The 25,231-nt window shown below is 44.3% G+C and overlaps 2 protein-coding genes across 4 annotated transcripts in view; both read right to left on the bottom strand.

Annotated features, from left to right (window-relative positions):
- Window positions 1-7,370: 7,370 nt before the first annotated feature.
- On the bottom strand, window positions 7,371-12,825 carry LOC119337900 (protein ROLLING AND ERECT LEAF 2-like). 2 transcript variants are annotated; one of them, XM_037610141.1, is made up of 6 exons: window positions 12,649-12,825; window positions 10,808-10,870; window positions 9,105-10,719; window positions 8,798-9,015; window positions 8,491-8,714; window positions 7,371-8,162 (listed from the first exon to the last, which is right to left on the bottom strand). In XM_037610141.1, exons 3-6 carry the CDS (start codon window positions 10,660-10,662, stop codon window positions 7,559-7,561), a joined length of 2,604 nt encoding a protein of 867 aa, XP_037466038.1. In that variant the 5' UTR covers window positions 10,663-10,719; window positions 10,808-10,870; window positions 12,649-12,825; the 3' UTR covers window positions 7,371-7,558. The 2 variants fall into 2 exon arrangements, with proteins under 2 accessions (XP_037466038.1, XP_037466039.1); XM_037610142.1 differs by lacking the exon at window positions 12,649-12,825 and adding an exon at window positions 12,393-12,578.
- A 6,016-nt stretch (window positions 12,826-18,841) lies between these two features.
- Window positions 18,842-25,231, bottom strand: part of LOC119337153 — an 11,068-nt gene continuing 4,678 nt past the window's right edge. For both annotated transcript variants that reach the window (XM_037609266.1, XM_037609264.1), the window contains exons 3-5: window positions 23,166-23,573; window positions 19,629-19,822; window positions 18,842-19,344 (exon numbers count right to left, since the gene is read on the bottom strand). In XM_037609266.1, coding sequence (XP_037465163.1) covers window positions 19,099-19,344; window positions 19,629-19,822; window positions 23,166-23,573 — 848 coding nt within the window. In that variant the 3' untranslated portion in view covers window positions 18,842-19,098. The remainder of the gene's footprint in view (window positions 19,345-19,628; window positions 19,823-23,165; window positions 23,574-25,231) is intronic.

Raw genomic sequence — 25,231 nt, 5'->3', positions numbered from 1 at the left:
CAAGGGGGAAGGCCGGCCGGCCCTTGTGGGTGCGCCAAGGAGGAGGAGTCCTCCTCCTAGTAGGAGTAGGACTCCCCCTTTCCTACTCCTACTAGGAGGGGGAAAGGAAGGGGGAGAGGGGGAAGGAAAGAGGGGGGCGCCGCCCCCCTCCTAGTCCAATTCAGACCAGAGGGAGAGGGGGCACGCGGCCCACCCTGGCCGCCCCTCTCTCTTTCCACTAAGGCCCATGTGGCCCATTAACTCTCCCGGGGGGTTCCGGTAACCCTCCGGCACTCCAGTTTTCTCCGAAATCACCTGGAACACTTTCGGTGTCCGAATATAGTCGTCCAATATATCAATCTTTATGTCTCGACCATTTCAAGACTCCTTGTCATGTCCGTGATCACATCCGGGACTCCGAACAAACTTCGGTACATCAAAACTTATAAACTCATAATAAAACTGTCATCGTAACGTTAAGCGTGCGGACCCTACGGGTTCGAGAACTATGTAGACATGACCTAGAACTATTCTCGGTCAATAACCAATAGTGGAACCTGGATGTTCATATTGGTTCCTACATATTCTACGAAGATCTTTATCGGTCAAACCTCATAACAACATACGTTGTTCCCTTTGTCATCGGTATGTTACTTGCCCGAGATTCGATCGTCGGTATCCAATACCTAGTTCAATATCGTTACCGGAAAGTCTCTTTACTCGTTCCGTAATACATCATTTCGTAACTAACTCATTAGTTACAATGCTTGCAAGGCTTAAGTGATGAGTATTACCGAGAGGGCCCAGAGATACCTCTCCGACAATCGGAGTGTCAAAACCTAATCTCGAATTATGCCAACTCAACATGTACCTTTGGAGACACCTGTAGAGCACCTTTATAATCACCCAGTTACGTTGACGTTTGGTAGCACACAAAGTGTTCCTCCGGTAAACGGGAGTTGCACAATCTCATAGTTGTAGGAACTTTGTATAAATCATGAAGAAAGCAATAGCAACATACTAAACAATCAAGTGCTAAGCTAACGGAATGGGTCAAGCCAATCACATCATTCTCCTAATGATGTGATCCCATTAATCAAATGACAACACATGTCTATGGTTAGGAAACATAACCATCTTTGATCAATGAGCTAGCCAAGTAGAGGCATACTAGTGACACTATGTTTGTCTATGTATTCACACATGTATCATGTTTCCGGTTAATACAATTCTAGCATGAATAATAAACATTTATCATGATATGAGGAAAAAAATAATAACTTTATTATTGCCTCTAGGGCATATTTCCATCATTACTATGTTCTTACGAACTTAATACTCTAGATGCAGGCAGGAGTCAGTCGGTGTGTGGAGTAATAGTAGTAGATCCAGAATCGTTTTGGTCTACTTGACACGGACGGGATGCCTATGTTGCATAATCATTTCCTTGGATATCATCATAACTTTGTGCTTTTCTATCAGTTGCTCGACAGTAATTTGTTCACCCACCGTATTATTTGCCTTCATGAGAGAAGCCTCTAGTGAAACCTATGGCCCCCGGGTCTATTTTCCATCATATTAGTTTCCGATCTACTATTTTGCAATCTTTTATTTTCAGATCTATAAACCAAAAAACCCAAAAAAAATGTTTTATCGTTTGTTTAGTTCTATTTATCTATCTCTATCAGATCTCACTTTTGCAAGTGATCAGGAAGGGATTGACAACCCCTTTATCGCGTTGGGTGCAAGTGTTTGATTGTTTGTGCAGATATTGGTGATTTGCGCATTCTTCTCCTACTGGATTAATACCTTGGTTCTTAACTATGGGAAATACTTATCTCTACTGTGTTGCATCATCCTTTCCTCTTCAATGGAAAAAACAACGCAGGTTCAAGAAGTAGCAGGGGCCACGGGCGTTTGAGGGCCCGAATTTGTTGTTTGCGGTTGTAGATGCTCATACTCAGTTTGTGTGCATGTGTGACGTGGCATCCAATATTTTCCTAAAAACGTGTTGTTGAATATGGGACACCATTCACATCCCTGGAGCCCTTTTTTTCTCAGCGGTCTAACACTCCACAAGCATCTATTCTGGAAAAATTGCCCTAAAAAGTATTTCGGGCGAAACCAGCTTCCACTTAAATGCCCAAGCTGACAATCTGTACTTTTTAATTGCCGATGGTGATCACGATCAATCTGATGCCTCTAGTAGTGTCACGTTGTCCTCTCCCCCTTATTTTCACACCATGTGCTCATTTCGTTCAATCCCATACAAATTTACTTCTTAGGTCCCACTATCAAAGACTATTTGTTGGCTATAATTATTTGACACCTTCGTCCCCGAACCCCGTGTCGCTCCCCATGGGGCGAGGAGTAGCAAACCAAACCCTAGCCGCCAGGCCTTCGCCACCACCACTCCCTTCTCACTGCCGCGTTGTCGGTGCGAAAGCCCACGCGGCCACCAAGGACGGCAGCAGGGGGACATCTTCCATGGGTTGCTTCTTCCAGTCGTTTGGGCACGTATGTTCTAGCTGAGTGTGGTTGCTTGGTGTTGCTTCGATGGCTTTCCAGGGGTCATGTCGAGATGCAACGGTTGTTGTATCAGGTCGATTCAGGTGTGCATCTGTTTCCTCGCCCCTTCCCCTACCCCATTGTCTCGGTCATTACTTGCTAGATTTGGCGGAGGTTCTGTCAGATCTGGTGGGGGTTCTACCAGATTTGGCAAAGGTTCTTCCAGATCTGGCGGTTCTTCCTCCTAGTGGATTGTGTCCGACCAGTAGTGAGTGGGATTTCGTCGTTTGGTTTTCCACCCCGTTGATTCCGCCGCCGATTTGGTCATTATTTGTCAGCTTGTCTCCCGCTGGTGGTGAATTTGGGATTTGGTAATTGGTCACTTGTGCTCGAAGGCTTCTTGTTTGTGATGGTGTGGACGTCATTTCGGTTCGATATCTTTCGCACATGGTGCGGCAATTCCAGATTCAGGTCATCAGTCGCAATGGTTTTCATCATGGTGCTTTCTTGTGCTCTTGCTCCCCTCTAGTTGGTTCCTGTCCACCTTCTCGGCCCCTCTTCTACGGCTTTAGTAAAGACCGATCTGGTAGCATTAGGATGGCCTTGGATTTTGCAAGAAGTGTTGTCTTATGGTTGGTTGTTGTTTAGTCCTTGTGGTGCTTGTGTGCGTCAGTCGTTGTTGGCGTAGGTCATCGTAGGCCATCGTGGTTGTTGTGTTTAGGTCGTATTGTAGTTGACTGGTGTTTAGGATCTTGCATCAGACGTTTATTGCTTTTCGTGTCGTATGGCATACTTTTGCTCTACCTTAGGTTGGGTTTGGTCATCTCTTGCTTATGAATCTTGATCCTTAGGTTGTTTAGATTCTTCCTTTTTGGTTGTGCCTCTTTGGTGTTGTATGGTTCGCGCCTTCTATGGTGATGTATCATTTTCCTCTCATAATGAATTGACATGTAGCTCTCCTGCTGGTTCAACACAAATGATTATTTGACTTAGCTTACTTCATTTTGGTATCAAAATAGAAGAATCATAGAATTCTGTAGTCTTCCATTAGAAGCATTCTTATGAACTTTTTTCATCGAACTCCCGATCTCAAGTATCAAATATGGTATAAGCAACTCCAGAGGGTGTTAAAGCTTCAACAAGATATATGCGGCCTCGTTTGGAGCCGCTCCTATAAATTCATTTTTGTGTAGAATTAGGTTGTCTAGTTTCTAACCATATATTGTAAAATACATTGACACACTTCAATAAATTTGGAAAATTTAACCAAGTTTTTCTTCGTATTGCATTGTAGCCATTTGGCCAGGTTCCATTCCAAAGACATAATGGTACAAAGTTTAACCAGTCAAGCAGTGGTCAGCCCAAGATTGGGGCGAACAAGGGTTATTGTCGGGTTATTTAATGGTGCAAGGTACCTCGCCTACTCATCACTAGCGACTGCGAAGCTGTCAAGCATTGTCGTCGTCCTCTCCCTAGCTAACCTCAATCTCTGAGTCCGCCATTATAACCAAGTAAGTTCTTGCTTCAAATCACACCTTTAACAAGATTCTTTCTCTGAAAATTACACTCAATCTATCACAATTGTATTAGCCAAGCCAAAGCATAGCTAAGAATTTTCCTGGGCTTAGATCTTAAAAGTAAATTCCAAAATGAGTTTTCTAGATTGCTAAAATCATGCGCTTTTTAACTATGTCAACCTTAATTAAACAATATCCATGTTTGTTACAAGAGATGGGATTAGAAAGTTCGGAGGATGTTCACGTCATTCCTCTGAAATTTTCTCTTTATAACTTGCTCGAGCTAGTGAACGTGCAACAACATTGCTCTCTCAGGCACAATGTGCAATCATTGCCCTGCCAAAAGAACTCAACAATGTAGGGCAATCATCAATCACTATTAACCCTGAAGCTCGGCACTCTAAAGGATCTAGGATGGCATGCACGATCTCCATTGAGTCATATTCTACCACCACCGAGTAAAATCCTCAACTCATCTACCAAGCATAGCTCCTCAAACAACATAAAAGCCTCCATCAAGGCATCCATGGAGAACTCCTAATATGAACAAGATGCGGCAATGAACTTCTCATTTGAGTCCGAGAGCAAAGCTCCCGCTGCACCAGACTCTGGATGGAAGCTAGCATCAACATTCAATTTTATAGTTCCTGAAGTCGGTCCAATCACTTCATTTGTCTTGTTGGTTCCTTTACCTATGTTGCTAATACATTCGCCACAATCCCCTTGATGCTTAAAACATATTGTACAGGGGGGCGTTTTCACCTCATGGGCGATTTTCCAAAACTCCCACTAGATGCACCATCATGCCACCATGATAGTATGAATTCCATTACAATTGGAATGCCCGTTCCTGCTGGGAGCTCAGCACATACCAACTCTTCAAGGATCGTTGCCCCAGATAGCTCTTGAACAACAACTGATTCGGTATAGTCCCTAAGACCAAGTTCCTCCCACACCTCCATAGCTCTGTCACAAGTAAAAACCATGTGCTAGAGATCCTCCCAATCAGTACAACAGACTATATATACAACTAGAGTTTTATATGTTGATCCGCCAACGTGCAACACCAGGAACTATGCCGTGCAAAACCCTTCAATTGAAAATATGAACTTTCGAGGATACAGATCTTCCCCAGAAAAACTTCCAAACCAGATGTGGACCCATGCTTCCTTCTCCCACATTAAGTCGGACCCTCAATCTATATTCTCTTTCCTCCAAGCCACATGGTACGCCGATCTCATGGTGAAGCATCCTGACTTGGTAAATTGACATGCAATAAAGTTTGATTGATCATGTGAAGGTAGAGGGATTTGAAGAATTCTCACAACGTCAAGTGGCCAAAATTATCCTCGGTCATTTGCACATCCTAGTTCCCTAAAATTGGATCAATTAAGTCATGAACTATCTATAACAAACACTGTCCCCATGAGTAATTATGGTGTGATCATGGCTCATCGGGATTCATCGTCCTTCAAAAAATTAATCATTGCACCATCTCTAGGTCGCCATATAGCTTCGTGTTTAAGAGTTTTCAAACCAAATAGAATGCTCTGCCATGTATATGATGATTCGTTCTTCAACATAGCCTTACATAAGTCCTAATCTAGATAAACTTAGCTTGAAGGACCTGAGAACATGGTGATTATGGTTCAGACAATAATCTCCAACACTGTTTCGTTAGCATTGCTTTTTTGAAACAATGTAAGTCTTCAAACCCCATGCCACCTTCATTTTTTGGAACACACATTTTCCATCGCACCTTCCAATGCAATTTTCGTTTACCTTGAAGTGCCACGCCACCAGAATCTAGCAATAGCATCACAGACGACCTTACATATATACTTTGAGATATTAAAAACAGACATATCATAGACTGGGATTGCCTATGCAACTACCTTCAGAAGTATCTCTTTCCAACTAATAGATAACATCTCCCCCCCCCCTACACAAAGAGATAACATCTTTGATAGCCAACCATTGGTAAGTGCGCAAAGTCTATCAAAAAGATGTTGGAAGCAACCACTACGGTCAAATGGTGGTAATCCCAAATACTTATCAGTCAATGCCTCTAAAACAATGTTAAGCTATGCACATACCTCATCTCATACCTCCATGGTCGTATTAGGGCTGGAAAAAAATGGTCTTTGCATTGCGGACCAACTGCCCAAAGCTTCCATGATACATATCTAGAGCATTCGGGAGTGTCATGGCATTCAATGCATCCGCTCTCATCAAGATTAGGTAGTCATAAGAAAATAACAAGCATGAAACTGATGGTGCACTACGGCACACCCTAAGCCCTTGGATACCGCCGATCTCCTACTCATGTGCTAGAAAACTAAATAAACCCTTAGCACAAAATCAAGAACATGGAAGTCGGTAGGGGACCCCCCTTGCCTAAGCCCCCTCATAGGATAAATGCATGTGTTTCATTTGAATTGAACTAAACCCTGTCGGCTGATGACTGAACAACCACGGTCCTCATGCATTGCAATATTCCACTTCCAAAGCATAGAAACTAAGTTATGAATGTGTAGTCATCGAAGGGCCTAAATTTGACCTCCTTTGAGCAACCCCAGGCAACTTGCATGGCGATGAAGAGCATCGTATGGCTGAAGGGAGTTCAAACACAAACCCTAAGAATCATCGCCCAAAGCATCTCCCATGTGGGCGTCCCAACCAGTCCCGAGAGATCCACCACCTCTCCTTACTCTTCTGTGATCTCCATCCTTTAGAGAAGAGCATCATCTTTGTTGTTGGGTTAGGTCCTATGTTCTTTGTCGAGGCTTCTGCCATCCTGCTACCCTTGAATTCGACGTTGTCGATAGAGATGTGGCCCAGGTGACGCACATTCACCATGTGCGAAGAATTTCTAATTCTAGGGCACTACTCCGGCGTAGGAGAGGGCGGGATGTCCTTCCCTAGATTGGCTATAGTGGATTCCTGCAGGGTCGCCACAACACATGAGAAACCTAAGATACTAGGGGGCTAGCCATGTTCATCACCTCTGCCACGGGGGTTGAACTTACAATCATGCGATTTTAATATCAAAATTGTTAAATCTCAGTCGATACTATATTTCGAGATCTTGCGTGAAGATCCATGCAAAAAAAATATCTTTTTATATTTTTTGTCACTTGACTGAGACTTGGTTGAGACTAGGTTAAATCTGAGTTGAGTTGACTTAGGTCTAGCCTCACCTCTTCAATTTTTGCCTCTCCTAACCGTTCACGCAACCTCCGCGGATGCTCTAAACTAATCTAAAATGCTCTAAACTGCTTAACGTGGCGCTTATACAGTAGAAAAGAAATCATCAGAATACCAAAAACCATTCAGACTTCAGTACGACGAAAAACACCAGGGATAAGGTAACACTGCTACTGCTGCTAGTATAAACTGGGGGAACCATCCCTCCCAATAATCAACCATGCAATTGCATTTTTAGCTACAAAATTACACATGTGACTGCATGCTTCAACTTCCTAGCTACATGTAACACCACGGTTCCAACTCCAAAAAAAAAAAACAATTTATCCACGGTTTTGCGGAATTTCCTACTGTTGCGGCGGTCCTCCCGCGTTTTCCTCCTCCCCGCCCTCCGGCGCGCGCGCGGCCACCGCCGCCGACACCGCGGCGTCGTACCCGTCAGCCGATGCCGCGGCGAACTCGGCCATGGCGCCTGTGACGGCGCCCAAGCCGGCGCAGAGCACGCGCCCCGCCATGCCCTCCATGCCCGCGGCAGCTCCCGAGCACACCGACCCGACGCCGGCCACGAAGAAGTCCAGCCCGTCCATCACCCGCGCCTCCGACGCCGCTTCGACGGCGAGCCCCCACTCCATGCACACCAGGAACGCCGGGGGCACGGTGCCCGGCGCAGCGGCGCCCGCGCCAATGCCAAGGCAGCGTCGTGCCCAGGCGGCCAGGGCGCGCGCGTACGCGCGCTGCGCCAACAGCCAGGCGTCCAGGGCTCCACGCCAGGCTCGCACCTCGCACTCGAGGGCGATGGCGGCAGGAGGCGGTGTCGTCGCCTCTGGAGGACCGAGAGCCATGGTGGTCGCCGCCGATGCGCGGTGTTGGAGGAAGAGAAGCTTGGCGTCGTCGATGGTCCGCTTCTGAGCCTCGTGGCGTTCAGCCATGGCTCGCCACATCCGCGACAGTCTGCACAATGCAAGAATAGCTCTGTTACTATCAAAGGCTACGATCAGGCAAGATCCCTTAAATTCACGTGCATTCCTACATCAGCATGCCTACTATGATCAATAACCCAACAGCTTTTCACCCTTTGCTGAAAATTGTAGCGATATCATATCATCAGTAAATTCCAAGTATAGGAACCATGACATTTTTAAGTCGTGGCTGCCTGGCTGGCCATCATCTACTCTTGCTTGATTGGACTATGCCCATTGTTTGACCAATTAACATATTATTTATGAAATGTTGGCTTATAAAAATTGTACTAACTTCACAATGGTGAGCAAAAGCATACCCTTGGATAAGCTCCATAAGTTGAGGGTGCAACTCCTCGTCTCTTAGAACTTCAATTCTTCTTGATATTGACTGAACAGTTTGTATTGACACCTTCATCCGAGTTTGTAAGCTTCTCAACGCTGAACGAGTCTTATCGACAGAAGAAGGCTCCTCCCCTTTCACATCCTGGCTCCGCAAATGTGCCATCCTCTTCTCATACTCAAGTCTTAATCGCTCACCCACCTACAAGTGACAAAGGCATGACTTCCGCTAGTCGGTTCTACTGATCTGTTGGTATAGGTTCGTGACGGTGACAAAGATCGTACCTTCACTTCTTTGTATAATTTCTTCTCCCATGTATACAGTCTATCCAGAGTGGAGTGATGACTTCCAGACATTGTGCTGCAAGATTCTTCAGAGTAACAGCTGCTTGTATCATTGTCAAAAAGATCATCTATTGAGCCAGAGGAAGCAAGAAGGAAGTGGGAAGATGATGATCGAATTGATGCAGATCGCAAAAGTGCGACTGGGTTTAGCATCTTTACTGCATTAAAAAAATCATGAGGAAGTTCAGCGACTGAAATCTGAAACATTTTAAATAATAACTTCGGTATTGGTTTATAAAAGTGGTACCAGAGAGATCATTTGAGGTTGGGTATTGAGCTCGACTTGCCTCCAACATCCGTGAGACTTCCTGAGCAGCGCCACAGATCCCCAAGAACTGACTGTCAATATCTTTCATAGCCTCGACCAAACTCGTTGGCCTTCGGTTCAGATACACAGTGAAACCTGGGGTTTCTTCTGCATTTGCTACTTTGTTCCTCCTTAGTTCTTTCTTATGTGCCTTGATCTCATGGTCTACTGCATTTCGGGGCTCGGATGAGCCTGCGCATTGAACACCTTTGGATTGATGTCCCTTTTGTTCTTGCTTGACATTGACTTCAGATTTTCCTGGGCGAGCCTCGTTAGAAGCCATACATCTTTGGTCATCTGAATGCTCACATTCATCAGATTCTTCTTCTTCATCATCATCCTCATCAGATTCTTCTTCTTCATCATCCTCCTCCCCCTCCCCCTCCCCCTCCCCCTCTTTGTTGTGCATTTGTTCATGTTTTTGACATTCATCATCTTCCTCTTCGAGTTCTGGGATTCCTTCCTCCTCTCTTACCTGCTGTAACCGTGCCAATTCATCGTCAGTGACCACATTGTCATAGCTACTCCGAGGGCGCGGGTACGGATAGCTGTCCAGCGGCGAGAATGGATTCCAGAAGGAGTCCCACGGTGATGATTCTGGTTCCTGGGGTGATGAGGGTGGGTAGTTTGGCCTGTCATGAGATGCGTAATAAGATGTCCTCCTTGGATCCTGGGGTGGAGCAGGTGGATAGCTTTGCCTGTCATAAGGTGGCGTGTAATAAGAGGAATTCCTCACTGGCTCCTGGGGTGATGGAGGTACGTTGTTTGGCCTCTCATAAGGTGGCATGTAATAAGAATTCCTCACTGGCTCCTGGGGTGGTGGAGCATAAGGTGGCATGTAATAAGAAGAATTCTTCACTGGATCCTGGGGTGATGAAGGTACGTAGTTTGGCCTGTCATAAGGTGGCATGTAATAAGAAGAATTCCTCACTGGCTCCTGGGATGATGGAGGTGCGTAGTTTGGCCTCTCATAAGGTGGCATGTAATAAGCATTCCTCACTGGTTCCTGGGGTAATGGAGGTACATAGCTTGGCCTGTCATAAGGTGTATAGTGAGAAGATGGCCTCATCTGTGAGGAAGTCGCCGGGAAGGATCTATCTGTGCCACCATAGCTATCCACAGGGTAATGTGACTCAACACGGATTGTTTCCACGGGCCGTGGAGCCTCTTCAACTGACACTGATGGGTTTGGTCCTGACATCAAGTACTTGGCGACATGAACAGTCCTCTTCTCATACGAACCATAAGGAAGGCCGAGCATCTCTGGCTTCTGTTGCTTGACAGGAGAGATGAATGGGTCAAAAATGAGCTCGTGCCGATCATCTCCAGCGACGAACCTCTGTAGGGCCATCGAAACACATTTCATGGACTCGATGTAGGCGATGTGAGAGGACGCAAAACGGTTTCGCTGCTCCAGTGCCTGCTTGATGAAGTCCCTCCTGTCCCGGCACATCTTAACAGCCTCCTCATCTTCCAATCTGGAAGCAGCACATCCCATGTCTCCAGAGTCTTGTGTTGTCAGGAATATGTCATGCCCCGGGAAGAACTTCTGAGCCTTTACATGTGAAAAAACAAAAAAAGGAAAGCGGCAGGTAAGTTTCAGCTTCAGTAAACCAGGCATCATGTGTAAGTGCAGAAATTACCTGATACTGTAGAGTGCTCAGTTGTTGTCAACCTGTGCATTGCATCTGAAGCCAATGAACAACCTACAATCAGGCAAATTTCAGACATTTCAGGAGCAAATTCCAGACATTTCAGAAGCAATCAAATTGTGTGTCAAAAGGGAACTCAGGCATAGGTTATTCACCAGCAACAGGCTATCAGGAGTGTTGGGATTGACTACTGGGATCTAACATGAAATGCAACTACTTCTCACAAGACCCAAAAAATGCTCTTCTCAAAAGACAGTGAGAGCTACAACACCATAGAAAGATGTCCCTTTGGAAACGAAATACCCCACTGACAAAACATACCCTACACATTTTTCGGTTAGCTAGCAGCGACATTCCTTCCTCCTAAACGAGGGCTAAGAAAGCAAGAAAGTTAGGAATGTAACCTTGGCCCAGCAAGACATGATCGGTCCTACTGCCTACTTGCATAATCATGGCTACGGTAAGCTGACTCGATATCTATACTGAATTCAGTTCAGTGCATTGAAGATAACAGAGCCAGGACGGTGCTGGGTAAAACTAATGAAACATTGGAATTCAAAACAGCATTTGTTTTTCCGCAGTGAAATTAGCACAAACAACGATCTTGTACCGTCCACGAATCACAAGCAGCCAGAAAAACACAATGCAAAGATATCTTGAAGGTGAAATGAGGGGTCAGTAGGCAAACAGAAGTGTTGGCCCGGATGGACTAAATTCCCACATCTCCATGGTGGACTGATTTTCCGGTGCTTAAGCGGTTGGGCAAAAGGTAAAGAAAAATGCTGTAACAAGAAGAAGATTACAAGAAAGCTCTGAAGATGATGATGGGTAATAATAACACTTGTCTCTTGGTAAACTGCCCACAAGGGAAAAGAGTACTAGTTCAATTGCTCTTGCCAACCTGCGAGTGGAACCACGGAAGGGAATGGAAAAATTAAGATATTTGCTGGACAGGACAAACCAGAGGCGCATCAGTGCTCGTTGCGTTGCATCTTGCTTAACCAAGGCACGGAACAGATGGAGAAATTACGGAGCCGAACCAAAAAAACACAACGCTTGCAGGAAAGGCAATCCTCGCTCTGAAATTTTCAGAACCAGATGAAGCAAGGAGAATTGAAGGGGAAATGCAAAAATATAGATAAAAATCATGGAGCAGATACCGGGAACAAGGAAGTGCATTAGACTACCTCCGTTATCCGCTACAGAACCGAAAGAAACTAGAACACGGTATCTGATGATGCGCGAGGGGGAAGGTGGAGACGATGAAATCTCGGGTAAAAAAGAAGAGAGCATCACAACTGTCGCAGTAAAAAAAGAAGAGAGCACCACAGCTGTGGCAGCAATAATCAACAAGAAACGGCTGCTGAATTCTCGGCTAGCCACATTAAACAGCAGGCAAAATAAAAATCGTATGGAAAAAGATCAGGTGCACAGTACAGGAACACATCATTCTGAAGTGTGGGTGAAGCAAAGACAGGGAAAAACAGAGAGCGATGCAGAGGAGACTGCTGGGAGAGAGAAAGAGAGAGAGAGACAGAAGAAGAAACCAGGGGCATACTACTAGATAGATACGTACATGTTCTTGGAGCGCTCAAAGAGGGGAATCACGAAATTCTCTCTCTATGGATGAAGAACATCTCTCTCTCTCTCAAGCACACACGCAGCACTTTCTCTCTCTACTTTGGCCCAGGAAACCTCTCACCCAACCGCATCAATGGCCAACATTAAACAAAACAAAAGGGGAGGTGGGGACAAAAGGAGGGGCAAGGCAATGCGAACCTACACAAGAAGAGATTAAAAATAGGATCAGGTGAGGTGAGGGAGGTCTATACCTGGGATTGAAGGAGGACCTTCTTCTCTACGACCACCTCAAACCCCTTGGGTGGGTGTGTACAAGAACAAGGGGTCGAAGAAAGATTTGTGGGGAGAGAGAGAGAGAGAGAGGGCGGAGAGGAGTGTGGGTGGCAGTGGCAGTGGCAGTGGCAGAGGGGGAAGAGAGAGAGAAGGGAGGGGAGGGGAGGGGCAACAACGGTCAAAAGACTGCAAAGGAGGGGAGGTCACCGAAGGAGGAGGAGAGAGAAAAGCGGGGGCGGACGGATGAATTGGGGGGTATGACCCTACGCTTGCTGTTATTTCCCAATAATGCCCTACTCATTCATTTTCCTCTTTTTTTAGCCCTACTGCCCATTTACTCTCTGCCATTTTATGAAAAAAATTGGGCTCTCAGTAGTAGGTTTGTTTGTGCACTTGAGGAAACTTCCGGCTCGGAGAACTGTCTTTTCTCACACGAGAATTTTTACATTCTTGTTATTACAGAGAGACGAGGGCGGGGGCTGGGGGTGCTTTTTTTTACTAAGAACTTGTGACGAGTGCGAAAATTCATGGCGTTTGGAGGTATGCAATGCGACAGCACTTGTGGCGCTACGCAACTAGAAACTGAAGTATGACCATGACGATGGTTTTTGGATCCTTGTGAGGGAGTGGGTATCCGGATGCCCTGCGATCTCCAGGCTTCAATTCATTGCATTAGTAGTAGGAGATTTGGTGTTATGGGTCCGGGTTTTTAATCGCAATGAAAAGGTTCTTGGTAAAAACAAAGAGGCCAGCTGCGACATGCACGGCATTTCCAGCACGAAAGCCCCCTCAAAATTGGATCCTTCATGCAAATTAATTAAAATAAATTCCTGCGGATCAAAGAGTTCCATGCCAAACAAACGAAGCTTCTCGCTTAAGTATTATGGTGATCAGGTCGGTTCATGCATGCATGCCGCTCTGCACGCCTCACGCTTCTCACGTTCGCTAGCTACTAGGCGGCGATTCAATTGTAGCTGTACCACCAAAACAAAACCCAAATCATAAAAAAAATAGAAAAAAACCCCACAAACGCCCTCGGAGGCTCTAACAAACACTTCCAAGTGTAAACCAAAGAAACCGGCCTGATCATCATAAAAAAATAAATTAAAAGAATACCCACAAACTCCCAGCGTTTCTTTTTAGTCTTCATAATATTAGGTCAAAGTCAAATTATGTAAAGTTTGACTAACTTTATAAAAAAAATATCAACATCTATAATACTAAAGCTAAATAATATAAAAATTAATTTCATGATGCATCTAATAATAGTGATATCATATTGCGAATCTTGATATTTTTCTCCATAAATTTAATCAAAGTTAGCAAAGTCTGACTTTGACCAAATTTTAGATACAGATTAAAAAAAGGAGTAACTAATGTAGTAGCACTGCACGTGGCTCCTGGCAGCCATGCATGCGTAAGGTGTGAACCCCACACGCAATTTTGGCCTTGGAAAAAAATCAAAATTATGGAGGAAAAGCAAGACTCACCCAAGAGAACAGAATAGATGCCCTATCTTTCTTTTGTGGCTTACTCAATTTCAGACGAAGGTTCGTTTATGCCCATGCACTAAGTGGTGTGGCTTGCACTAGTATATCTTAATAGCATATAGAAGGAATAATAATCTCACCGTCCATGTGTTCGTCCTTCTCCCATCTACTACAAGCTTCGCTTCTCTTATCTTCCACGGTGCATCCGTCCAACTACTCCCTTCATTCCCAAACATAAGACGCTTTGAATATTTCGATATGAACTACATACAGATCAAAAAAAATTAAGGGTACGCCAATGGCGTACCTTAGGGTCTGTTCTGAAGTCCTTCAGCTCCACACTTCACAAACTTCACATATGAATTTGTCCTGAACAGTTTTGCTACGAGAAGCTGACTTCTCGAAGTTTTGCCCGATGGCAGTGCAAAATCCTGGAGCAGCGTCGGCCCAGCTCCACCGATGGGAAAAGCTGGAGCTGGCCAGTATTACAACCGAAGTGCCACCGCCAAGTCCAAGCCAGCGAACCGGTACGCTCGCACGAAACATAACGCTCATCTCGCTCTCCATCGAATCGGTACAGGGGCGGCTTCCCTCGATGCCTAGCCCATACTGGGCTGCCTCCAACCGGCCCAATAGCGCCCAATAGGCCCACAACCTCCCAGCTGGACTGCAGCGATGGGAGAAGCTGCACACGACGCAGAACGCTTGGGAATCGCCAGATGAAGCGTGAAGCTGGCTAGGGAAGCTGGATTTGTGAAGTTGGAGGAGATCAGAACAGGCCCTTAGCTTTATAGAAAAGAGAATAATATGTACAAGAGATTACAATTTCGCTAGTTAGGTGTCACAAGTCGACCATAACCAAGCTTCCACCCCACTCCCTCACGCTACTCGACTACTCTGATACTAGTTGTCCTCCAAACGCTCCTGTCGTGGCCCAAGTCCTCAAATCGTCGAAGATCATGTCCACCGTATCCCACTCATTCTTGATCTGGCCCGATTCGAACACCCTCGTGTTCCTCTGTTTTCATAGTGTCCAGCAGATTAGCATCACGAATGTGTCAAATCCTTTCTGAGTTTGCGTGTGTATTCGTTTCCTAGCTTCCGTCCATCATTGCACCAACCGTGAGTCATTTGCAGGGCAAAGCTCAATCCTCAAACCCATCCTAGCAATGCAACGGTGCCACACTTGCCGCGAGAACACACACTGCTGCAATATGTGGTCAACCGTGTCCTCCTCCTGGTCACATAAGTAGCATTTTGATGTTTGGTCTTGCAAACCATGTCTCGTCCTTCTAGCCGACGTCCACAATCGGTATTGCACTGCCAGCTACATGAAGATCTTGCACGCAAGTGGAGCCCAACATTTCCATATGACTCCGAAAGAGCAAAATCTCACTCCTCCCTCGCATAGCATCGTGTAGGCTGATGATGTTGTGTAAACTCCTGACGCGTTCCAAGCCCAGATGGGGTGATCCTCCAACTATTCATCCAATTGAACCTCCGAAATGATCTCCCAAAGTCCAATGAACTGGGTTACCCACTACCTCGATCATCCAAGCATGCATGCCCATAGCATCACGCACCAGTCGTCTGTTGGCCACTTGCATGCGAACCGTCGCCACAACCAAGGGGGTAATATCAGTGATTGTTGCGCCATGTAACCACCGGTCTTTCCAAAACAAGGTTGTGTCTCCCGATCCAACCTTTCATTTAACTAGACTCCCAAAAGCTTGATCCACCTTTTTGTCCACGGTCAAGTTGAGCCCTTGCCCTCGCAAAAAAAAAAATTGAGCCCTTGCCAAGGCTTGGATACAGATCAAAATGAGTAAACAAGCACATTATAACATGTCTATATACATCTGATTCATAGAAAGTTGAAACATCTTACGTATATTTGTGAACACTAGCACAGAAAGTAAGAAAAAATACCACGGTATGGACGCCGCGCCGTCCTCTCCACGTACACGGCATCAGCCTATCAGTGTCAGGTGGAGGCCGAACCCGGCGACGGCGACGACGACGACAAGAAGGTTCCGTACGTGCGCTCATGGTTAAAAACGAAGCTTGTTTTCTCAGCCGGGACGTTTGCGCCATGACACGACACATGATATTTCTTCTGCAAAAGAAGAATATTTCCTCTCTTTTTTCACCCCCAAAGCGGCTCGGAAAGTCTCTTCCATCGTATGGACGGGGATGGAGAAGAGCGTGCATGGGAATTTTCAAAAAAGATAAAACACGGTTTGTTAGCATGCATCTGCATGCCTGTCTCGGAAGAGCAACGAAGAAAAGCAAAAGAGGTGAAAGATTCCTCCGCATGTCCTTGCTCCTTCTGAGCCTTTATCTTGCCCTAGTATGCTTTTAGATTGGTGCCTGCCCGTTCGACCAAAACCCATGCCTCTGCCCATAGGTCGACAAACGAACTGTGATCCTTATTTGTCTTTTACTATAATCCTTTTCCCAAAAGGAAACTTGGCAAGATAGAAATGCTGCTGGCTGAAAGATGGCCCCCCTTTTCACCCGGGTTTTCTCACTGAAAGGCAGCCTTTTCGATCAGTTATTATTATCTCCCATGATCATTACGGAACTGTGCATGCAGATGAATGGCTATGCGTCCTCGGATAGTGATACATAGATCATCCAAGCGCAAATTGGGAATGCAGAAATCAAAACAAATATAGTCTTTCAGAATTGCCCGTCTAATAACTCTGAAGTTGAAATTTTAGGTGGCTATTAATTGAAGAGACGCTATACATGGAAATGCCACAAAATGTGCATGCTAAACCAGACAAATAACTCTTCAAAAAAGAAAACCCAGACAAATAAGGTCTTTGCCTGGCATGGTAAGAACTTTTTATTTTTAATCTGGTTGTGCCCATCTCTTGCTTGAAAAGAAAAGAGAACGAACAAGGGAATATAACAGTTCTTCATCTCACACCAGGACTTGGCTAGGTCACTCCAGCCGGTCAGCATTGTAGTCAGCTTAGAGTAGAACCTGAGAAATGACAAGCACAACAAGCCACCGCACGCTTTCCCCAAAGTCTCGTGGATCATGAGAACAAGAAGACATGATTGCCAGAAACATGGCCAAATGTGTCCTCCCTACTAGTTCATTAATCGATTTACTGCCGCTAGATCCACGGCACAGGGGCAGAACTTACCCTTAATCAAATGCCCAGCCCTGAGGACACAGCAAGAATCTTAACTTGCTCTTTCCATCAATACCATGTGGACCATCCATCACAGTGAAATATAAAAAAAGAGGAAAAGAAAGACTGGAATTATCTGCGGCTGCGAGAGCAACCAGTACTCCTACGAGTACTACTAAACTCCACCCAGCAGTGCAGTGTCCAATCAACACACATGCGTCCATGCTGTAGCCTCGGCCCGCCGGTCAATTTGTCATCCATTGGATCGGGCTCGCTTTTTTCTCTAACAGCGCCTTTTTGCGTTGAAAATGCGATTTACCAGTGCAGTTGTACTGGGCATGCAATTTTTGTAAGATGGGCTGGGGCTGGTGTAAATGATCAAGAAAACCCTGCAGAAGAGAAAAGCTGACAGTAAACTATTTTCTACTCCTCCCATCAGTAAAACCAGGGCTTGCACCTGCACGGGTTTATGATGGCACTGTGCCTCCGGCGAGTAGATCTGCTGCTCATGTTATACTGCGTGTACTGTTGCACACTGTATGTGTAGTACTGGCCTAGTTGGACTGCAAGCTGGACTGACTGGTGCACGCACAAGTCACTCACTGCCAGTGATGCCAGGAAGTCCAAGGCTTCAAGTACGGCTGCTCACGGCATGGCTACAAGAGCTAAGATCCAAATGAGTTCATCTGTACTTCTCCGGTCCATGTCCTGCATTTGGTTCAATCTTTTTTTTCTCATCCATGTTACCTACCAAAACGGCCGTTTTATTAAATCCCTCTGGGTAAAAATAGAAACCGTGTCCGCTCTGTTCCCGGTGAAAACTGTAGAGCAACTAGTAGTATAAGAAAGGATCGAACTAGTAAAGTGTCTCTGCTCTTTCTGTCAGTCAGCACTCAGCACTGAAGAATAGCTACTCCTGCCTTCATCACATGACCTGTTGCATCCAGTTGGTACGGTGGGAGTACATGGCAAGCCCTGCATTACACCGAGGAATTCCATCAAGGTTACAGTTGGAAGATGCCATCGCCGTCAGATTCGGCTCTCGAGGAAAGTCTCAACAAAGTTTCCAAATGGGATCGGCAGGTAAAGAGTAATGCTAGTGTGACAGTGTCAATGTCAAAGTGGTCCATGGAGGGAGGGAGAGAGAGAGAGATGTGAATCTGCACAGTGAAGTTTTATGGCACATGAATCGCAGGGCACAGTGAAGGATCAGTTTGCTTACACTGCATGCATGCAGTGCAGGCACACACACAACCGCATTGATGACCCCCACCATTGAAGGCCGAGGCAGCAGGAATTTGGTGGTAGCCATTTGATGCGTTCATGAGCTTTGGCTGATGCTGGTTCTGGCTGTGATGATGCGCCACATTTTAAGCTTCACTTGCAAAGGAGGCCCACCATTCAGCTGAGAAACTGGCTTGCGGGGGTCCAGCACAGCTCTGGTCCCAAGCCCCAACATGAGACAAGCCTTCTTCATGTGCCAATACCTGCATATCCAGCTGATTTTTTTTTTCCATTCACACTTTGCAACGGTGTTCAGAATTTACCAGATGTTTATTTCTGAATTTACCAGCTGGTTACCATACGCTGTTGCCATGCTGCATAAAAACCCCAAACTAATGCAGAGCAACAGAACTGGATTGGAACACCAATCTCCTTTTAGGTAGGGTACTACACTTGACTTTAGTATAAACATTCCAGCCTAAGATGTACATATATCAGCTCAGGAAGCAGCTATGCTCGCTTGCTCTGCAGAGGGGCCAAACGAACGAACACTGCCAAAGAGAATGCGTCAGCAGGGGAAGAGGATAGGGCATCCATCCCGCCGCAGCTTGTTGTCGGAGAGGTCCAGCTTGCTCATCTTCTCCTCGCACCACAGTAGCTGCTCCTTGCTCAGTTTTGCCATTCTCAGGACCCTCGACACCACTTTGATGTCTGTCAGGGCAAACAGCAGCTGGACTTCCTCCATTGTGGTCGGCCAGGTCTTGCTCTTCCAACCCTTTTTCTTCTTGAACAGCTCTTTCACCTTCATCTCCTTCTGCGGGTTTGGAGATATATGCATTAGCAATGCAAATAGTATCACGTGAACGCTGCAACCGCACACCATATCCATAAAAGTATGCTTCAAAAGTTCGTTCCATATTCGATGAACGTCACAGGTGCGTTAGGAAATATGCATTCTACTAATAGGTGGATTTTAATGGTATTATCATTGAACAAAGAGATCATATTTAACCAATGCAATGGAACGTAGCGACAAGGAACTGAAAAAATACCCGGTGATAAACAGAACTGTTTTTTGACGAGAGTATTAAGTCTAACCTTATCCAGAGAGGACTGGACTTGCTGAATGGAACTTCCAGTATGGCCATGAACACCCATGAGGACACTGCTCTTTTTCTTGTCCTTCTTCAGGAAAACACGAAAAGTTAAGATACACTCCTCTAATAATTTCATGAGGTCAGGTGCCAAGATTGGTTCCGTTTGGTCTTCAGCATTATCTTTCCCGTCTGCAACTGAATAGGCAAAAAAGGAACGAAAAGCGATATGACATATCAAAATGCGTATAACAGCAAGTATACAAAAAGATGCCAAAAGTATGTTATACAAGCAGTGGTAGAAGGGTACTCTGTGACAGGCAGGATGCAAAGATAGAAAAAATAGCTCTAAAATATAAGTACAACATAACAGACAAAAGCTTACTTCTCCATATCAAGGAAACAAAACTACGATGCAGCAAAAATAGAAACATTAAGAGTATTGCACTCAGGACTTGCCTTACTGGATGATCAAATTAAAATCAGATCAAAGGATTTTGCTATGGGATTTTACACACTTTGCACATAAGCACATCACATCAGTAAGAATCCATCGCTCATTTAGCAAAAGCATTATATGGAAGTAAAATACTTTGTTTCAACTAACACATTAGCTGCAGCATCTAGTTAATAGAACTTTTAACCAAGTCCTGCAACCAGTCCAGACTGACAAAATTCTTGGAATTTATATGCAATCAATGAGGAAGTTCATGGGCATGCCAACTGACAAATCTTAAATTTGCAGGTACAGCTCCTAAACTTCTCTTGGCCACTTGGTCATATGCTGAGCATATGTATGGATCTTAAAAGTAGGCAACATGTGGCTCTTAGGGTTCAAGTGTTGCCATCGTCCAAGTTATTGAATGATGTTACAAAACTGACTGGCCACAGATGAATGCGAAACAGAAAAAAACCCAGATTCACCAACCGTACATTATCAACCATTAATGGTGCCACAGTGTACAGAAGATTTAATTGGCTTGTAGCATGTGCATTATGTGTACGCCATTCAATGATAATCTACTTACTGTCCTATTCACCTAGTACTAGCCAAAGAGAACCACACTCAAAATAACCTGCAAAGGGACCCAGTATGATCTCATCTGATATGACAAATACAATCCATGTGTGTATAAGTATAAACAAGATGTCTGAGATCTACCAACCATTCCCCTACAACATAGTAAAGCTTAACAATTTCCACCATGATTAAGCCTGTAGGGGAAGTAAGAATAACTGAAGTTGTTGCACATTAACTTGTACTTATGGGGGACATATTTCCATGTATAGAACAGCATACACATAGCAATTATCAACAGTAGGAATCATGCAGCCTCACAACAATATGAGAATTATCTCACTATCCATATTGTCTCGTACAAGCATGAGCTTTATCACGCCATTTTTTCAGATACAACTTCCTGGATATCAACATGGCTCCCAGAGTGATCTTTGACCAGTAAATTCCACTGTATTATATTTATAACAAGCAAAATTTTAGAGTTACTTCTCAAGACCAAATTTACGCCTGTCGCAAACAATACCAAATGACGGTGTATGTTATTCATGTATCCAAACTAAACAGTTGAACAGATATTGGGAGCCAAAATTTGACTGAACAAAACCCGAAACTGCATCGATTTGGGCTAGAGGAAGTGCTAGGAAACAATTCCATATACCAATGTTCTTATGGTGGTAAGGTGTCCCAAGGCAAGCACTCACAGCCTTGATGCCTAACCGCCTAAGGTGGTTAAAATTCTAAGGTGCTGCCTAAGCGTCCAAAGCGGGATGCCTTAAAAACAATGCCATATGCACCTTCTTATTTGAAAATAAGTGGCATTTGAAACCGAAACTATTAGGCATGCTTTCACCGTAAGTGACATTTAAGATATGACCTATTCACTGAAACATCCAAGCTGTTACTCTAGTACCGACTATACCAACAAATGCACATCAGAACAGTGTTAGATCATATTGGACATCTTAGCTGTTCTCCGTCTTAGTTTACTTACTCATATACCCAATGTATCCACAAACCATTGTGAATTCACTGCCGGTATTTTCAAAATACATCTTTCTGTTACATCTTAGTACCACGTTCATGTACGAAAGGGCAATACCAGTCTACATAATCAGATAGAATGTACTCCCTAGTGTCAAAAAACGTCCTACATTATGGGACGGAGGGAGTACTTACTAATGTAGGGAGTACTTACAGAGGGAGTAATAAGTTGGACAAAGAAAAAAACAATTTGATATATGTATCTGTAAAAACAGAGTTCATCTTTCAGGTACATGACAAAATAAAAACCAATACAGCAAACAAGTAAAATTGTCAGGATAAGTTGGACAAAGAAAAAAACAATTTGATATATGTATCTGTAAAAACAGAGTTCATCTTTCAGGTACATGACAAAATAAAAACCAATACAGCAAACAAGTAAAATTGTCAGGATGTCACAACATACTATATATAGTAACTTCAATGCTATTCATTCCCACGCCCTCAGGGTAGCTATCAAACTCCTCGGTGGAAGTGAAATGGACGACCTCACTCTTTTCTCAGTCCAGAGCTCACAGGAGTTCCGTCGATGGCCTTATGAGATTCACATGGACCATTCGGTGGCTCCAAAACACGCACAAAGTCAGCATGAAACAAGCTGGACCCAGTATGGAGATTGGGTGAGTCTGCAAAGCTGGTAGGCAGGGGACCTTACAAGTAGATTTGAAAGAGACAAAACAAACTGAGCTAACAAAGTGCAACGAGGGGAGAGGGTAACGTGGCGCAACTAGAGCCATCGAATCGAGATTGTGGGCAGATATTAAAAATTATAGATTGTCAACTTTGGCATTTAAGTGGAAGCTAGTTTTGATCGCCCCTGCAGCGTTAGATCTTGGAGGACGGCTGAGAAAAGGAAGGCTCGAAGGATATTAGTGTTGTCCCATATTGGAAGTTCCGTGTGCAGCACAAACCCTATAAGTCCAAATCCCGATGGTTTTGGACGTATCTATGGCGACATCCACCCCTGCAATAAGGAATCCTCAATCATACCCACCCCCGATCCAGATCCCAGTCGTCTAGTTTCGTCACACGGTCCCTGCCTCATGGACGGTTTAGGCCTTGTGTCAAGTAAACATAGGCAGTAGTACTTCTAGTGCAATGTACTTATGTCTTGTGATGTATTCCAATGGCAAACAATTATGTAATGCACACAGTCGATCATGATGTGTATTTACGACTGTTAGAGCCTGTCACTCCCCACTACATATATCAGAACTCAGAAGGCTAAGTGTGGTTTGTTGGTTGTCACTGTGTGATCCATCAGAACTCAGAATAAGACACTGATTCTTGACCAAGCAAAAAATGACAGCTATTACAACAAGTTGCAATGTGGCAATGCAAATAGATTAAATAACAAACCAAATAAGTTGCCACAAGGACTCAAGAGTTGATTGCACTAGCATCAGTAGTGAATTTCATTGTCAAATGATAGGATACATTTGCGTTAAAAATGTAATAACTATAATCCAAGTGTCATACCTTGAAAAGTGGGAACCTGAAGCAATTTCGACAAGGAGCTCCGAGAACGTGCATATATCTCAAAACGTGAACCTTGCTCAAATGGTTCATTCTCAACAAATCTCTGCAACAGAACCTGGAACTGCTGAAATGCTTGAGCAGCACAGCTATAGGTGGTGGGGTTCTCCGGCTGTGCTGCCAGTATCAGACTCAGGTGCATGTAAGTACAATGAATAGCCTCCCAGCTTAAAGAAACCTGCGCAACATAAGCAGTCTCGAGTATTTGGTAAGGGTCATCCTCGCTCTGCTGCTGCTGAAGATTCTCACAGTCCTCCTGAAGCTCATCCCTCCTTTTGAATGATAGACTGCGCAAGGTTGATGCCAATTTTGATGCTGATCTAGGCGACTTTTTTGAGATGTTGAATGACCCTGGGAAATTTGTTTATCAACCATTAGAAAGTTGAAAGGAACGGTTTGTGGATTATCTGCACTTACAGAATAGCAAACAAATTGTCTTATTTGATAAGATTTCACACGTACATAAGAGAAGCATATTACACAAGAAAGAGGAGGTGCAACCCTCAAGTCCCAAATAACAATCACATAAGCAGCAACACATGCAGATAAGAAATAGTACACGCTTTAGTGACATTCCAAAGAGTTATGAGTACACAACATGCTTTTTTAAGTACAAGGAGAAAGACAACAAAAGTTTAATGGAGGCAACCTACACTCGGCACCAAAAGGTGAAAACCATGAAATTGCTCAAACAATAGAACTGTTGGAGATGACAACTACTGTCATACCAAATGATAACCGCCGGCTAGCATAAGAATCTACATATGGTTGACCATCAAAGCTCGTAAGATGCTCAGTCACCATGTAGATTTTCAGAATCTTTCATAAACCAACAAAAAATAGATGGTGCGCACTTCTGGATGGGCTAATTAATGTAGTTATGTAAAAAATGAAGTCGATAACTGACATGGTAGTTTAAGACTAATGAGGCCACCCAGATAGCAGCAACAAAATCGGAAATTGGCTTTGGCTCATAGGTGTATATGCACCCATTGTCCAAATACACATTTTGAAAAGTTAAAAAATTACGAGGAAAAATCCCCGCGTGTAAATCCGGACATTATATGTGCCTGCACAAAGTTTCGGTGAAAAAGGACATTTTTTGTGGCTTGTGTAAGAAAGACAATTTTTTATGCTTGATTACAGCTATTCACGAGGCATTTTTTTTTGGTTCATGCCACAAAAAATGTATTTTTTCACCGAAACTTTGTGCACGCACATGTAATGTCTAGATGTACACGCGGGGTTTTTCCTCGAATTTTTTTTGCATTTTGAAATGTCTATTTTACATATATTTCATAGTAGGTGTATATGCACCTATGAGCCAAAACGCCACGTCCCAACAAAATAGAACACATTGTGTGGGATTCTAAGGATAGAAGATGTCAATTCTATCTGCTCTTTCACATAGAGTGCAGATAGCAGATGCCAATTTGGATGCTGACTTAGGCAACCTTGTTGAGATGCTGAGTGACCCTGAGAAGTTTGTTATCAACCATTTGAAAGTTGAAAGGTGTGGTTCACCTTTTTGAGATGTTGAGTGACCCTGAGAAGTTTGTTATCAACCATTTGAAAGTTGAAAGGTGTGGTTTATAGATTATCTGCCCTCTAGAGAGTAGTAAACAAATCAGCTAATTTCATAGGATTTTATACACACATAAGAGAAGCGTATTACGCAAGAAAGGGGAGGTGTCATCCTCAAGTCCCAACTAACAATCTGATAAGCAGCAACACATGCAGAAAAGAAACGGTATGCGCTTTAGCGACGTTTGAAAGAGTTACTTATGAGTACGCGACAAATTCTTGGAGTGGAGAAAGACGACAAAAGTTTTATGGAGGCACACACTCAGCACCAAAAAGTGAAAATCATGAAATTGCTCAAACAATAGATCTGTCGAAGATGACAACATACCAAATGATAACCGTCAGCTAGCACAAGAATCTATTTGTGGCTGATCATCACAGCTCATATAATGCTCAGTCACATGTAGATTTATAGCATCTATCAT

Source organism: Triticum dicoccoides, chromosome 7B (genome assembly GCF_002162155.2).
Source record: "Triticum dicoccoides isolate Atlit2015 ecotype Zavitan chromosome 7B, WEW_v2.0, whole genome shotgun sequence".
Taxonomy (NCBI): Eukaryota; Viridiplantae; Streptophyta; class Magnoliopsida; order Poales; family Poaceae; genus Triticum; species Triticum dicoccoides.
The sequence above is the reverse complement of the archived record's forward strand: the minus strand, read 5'-3'. Positions and strand labels throughout refer to the sequence as shown.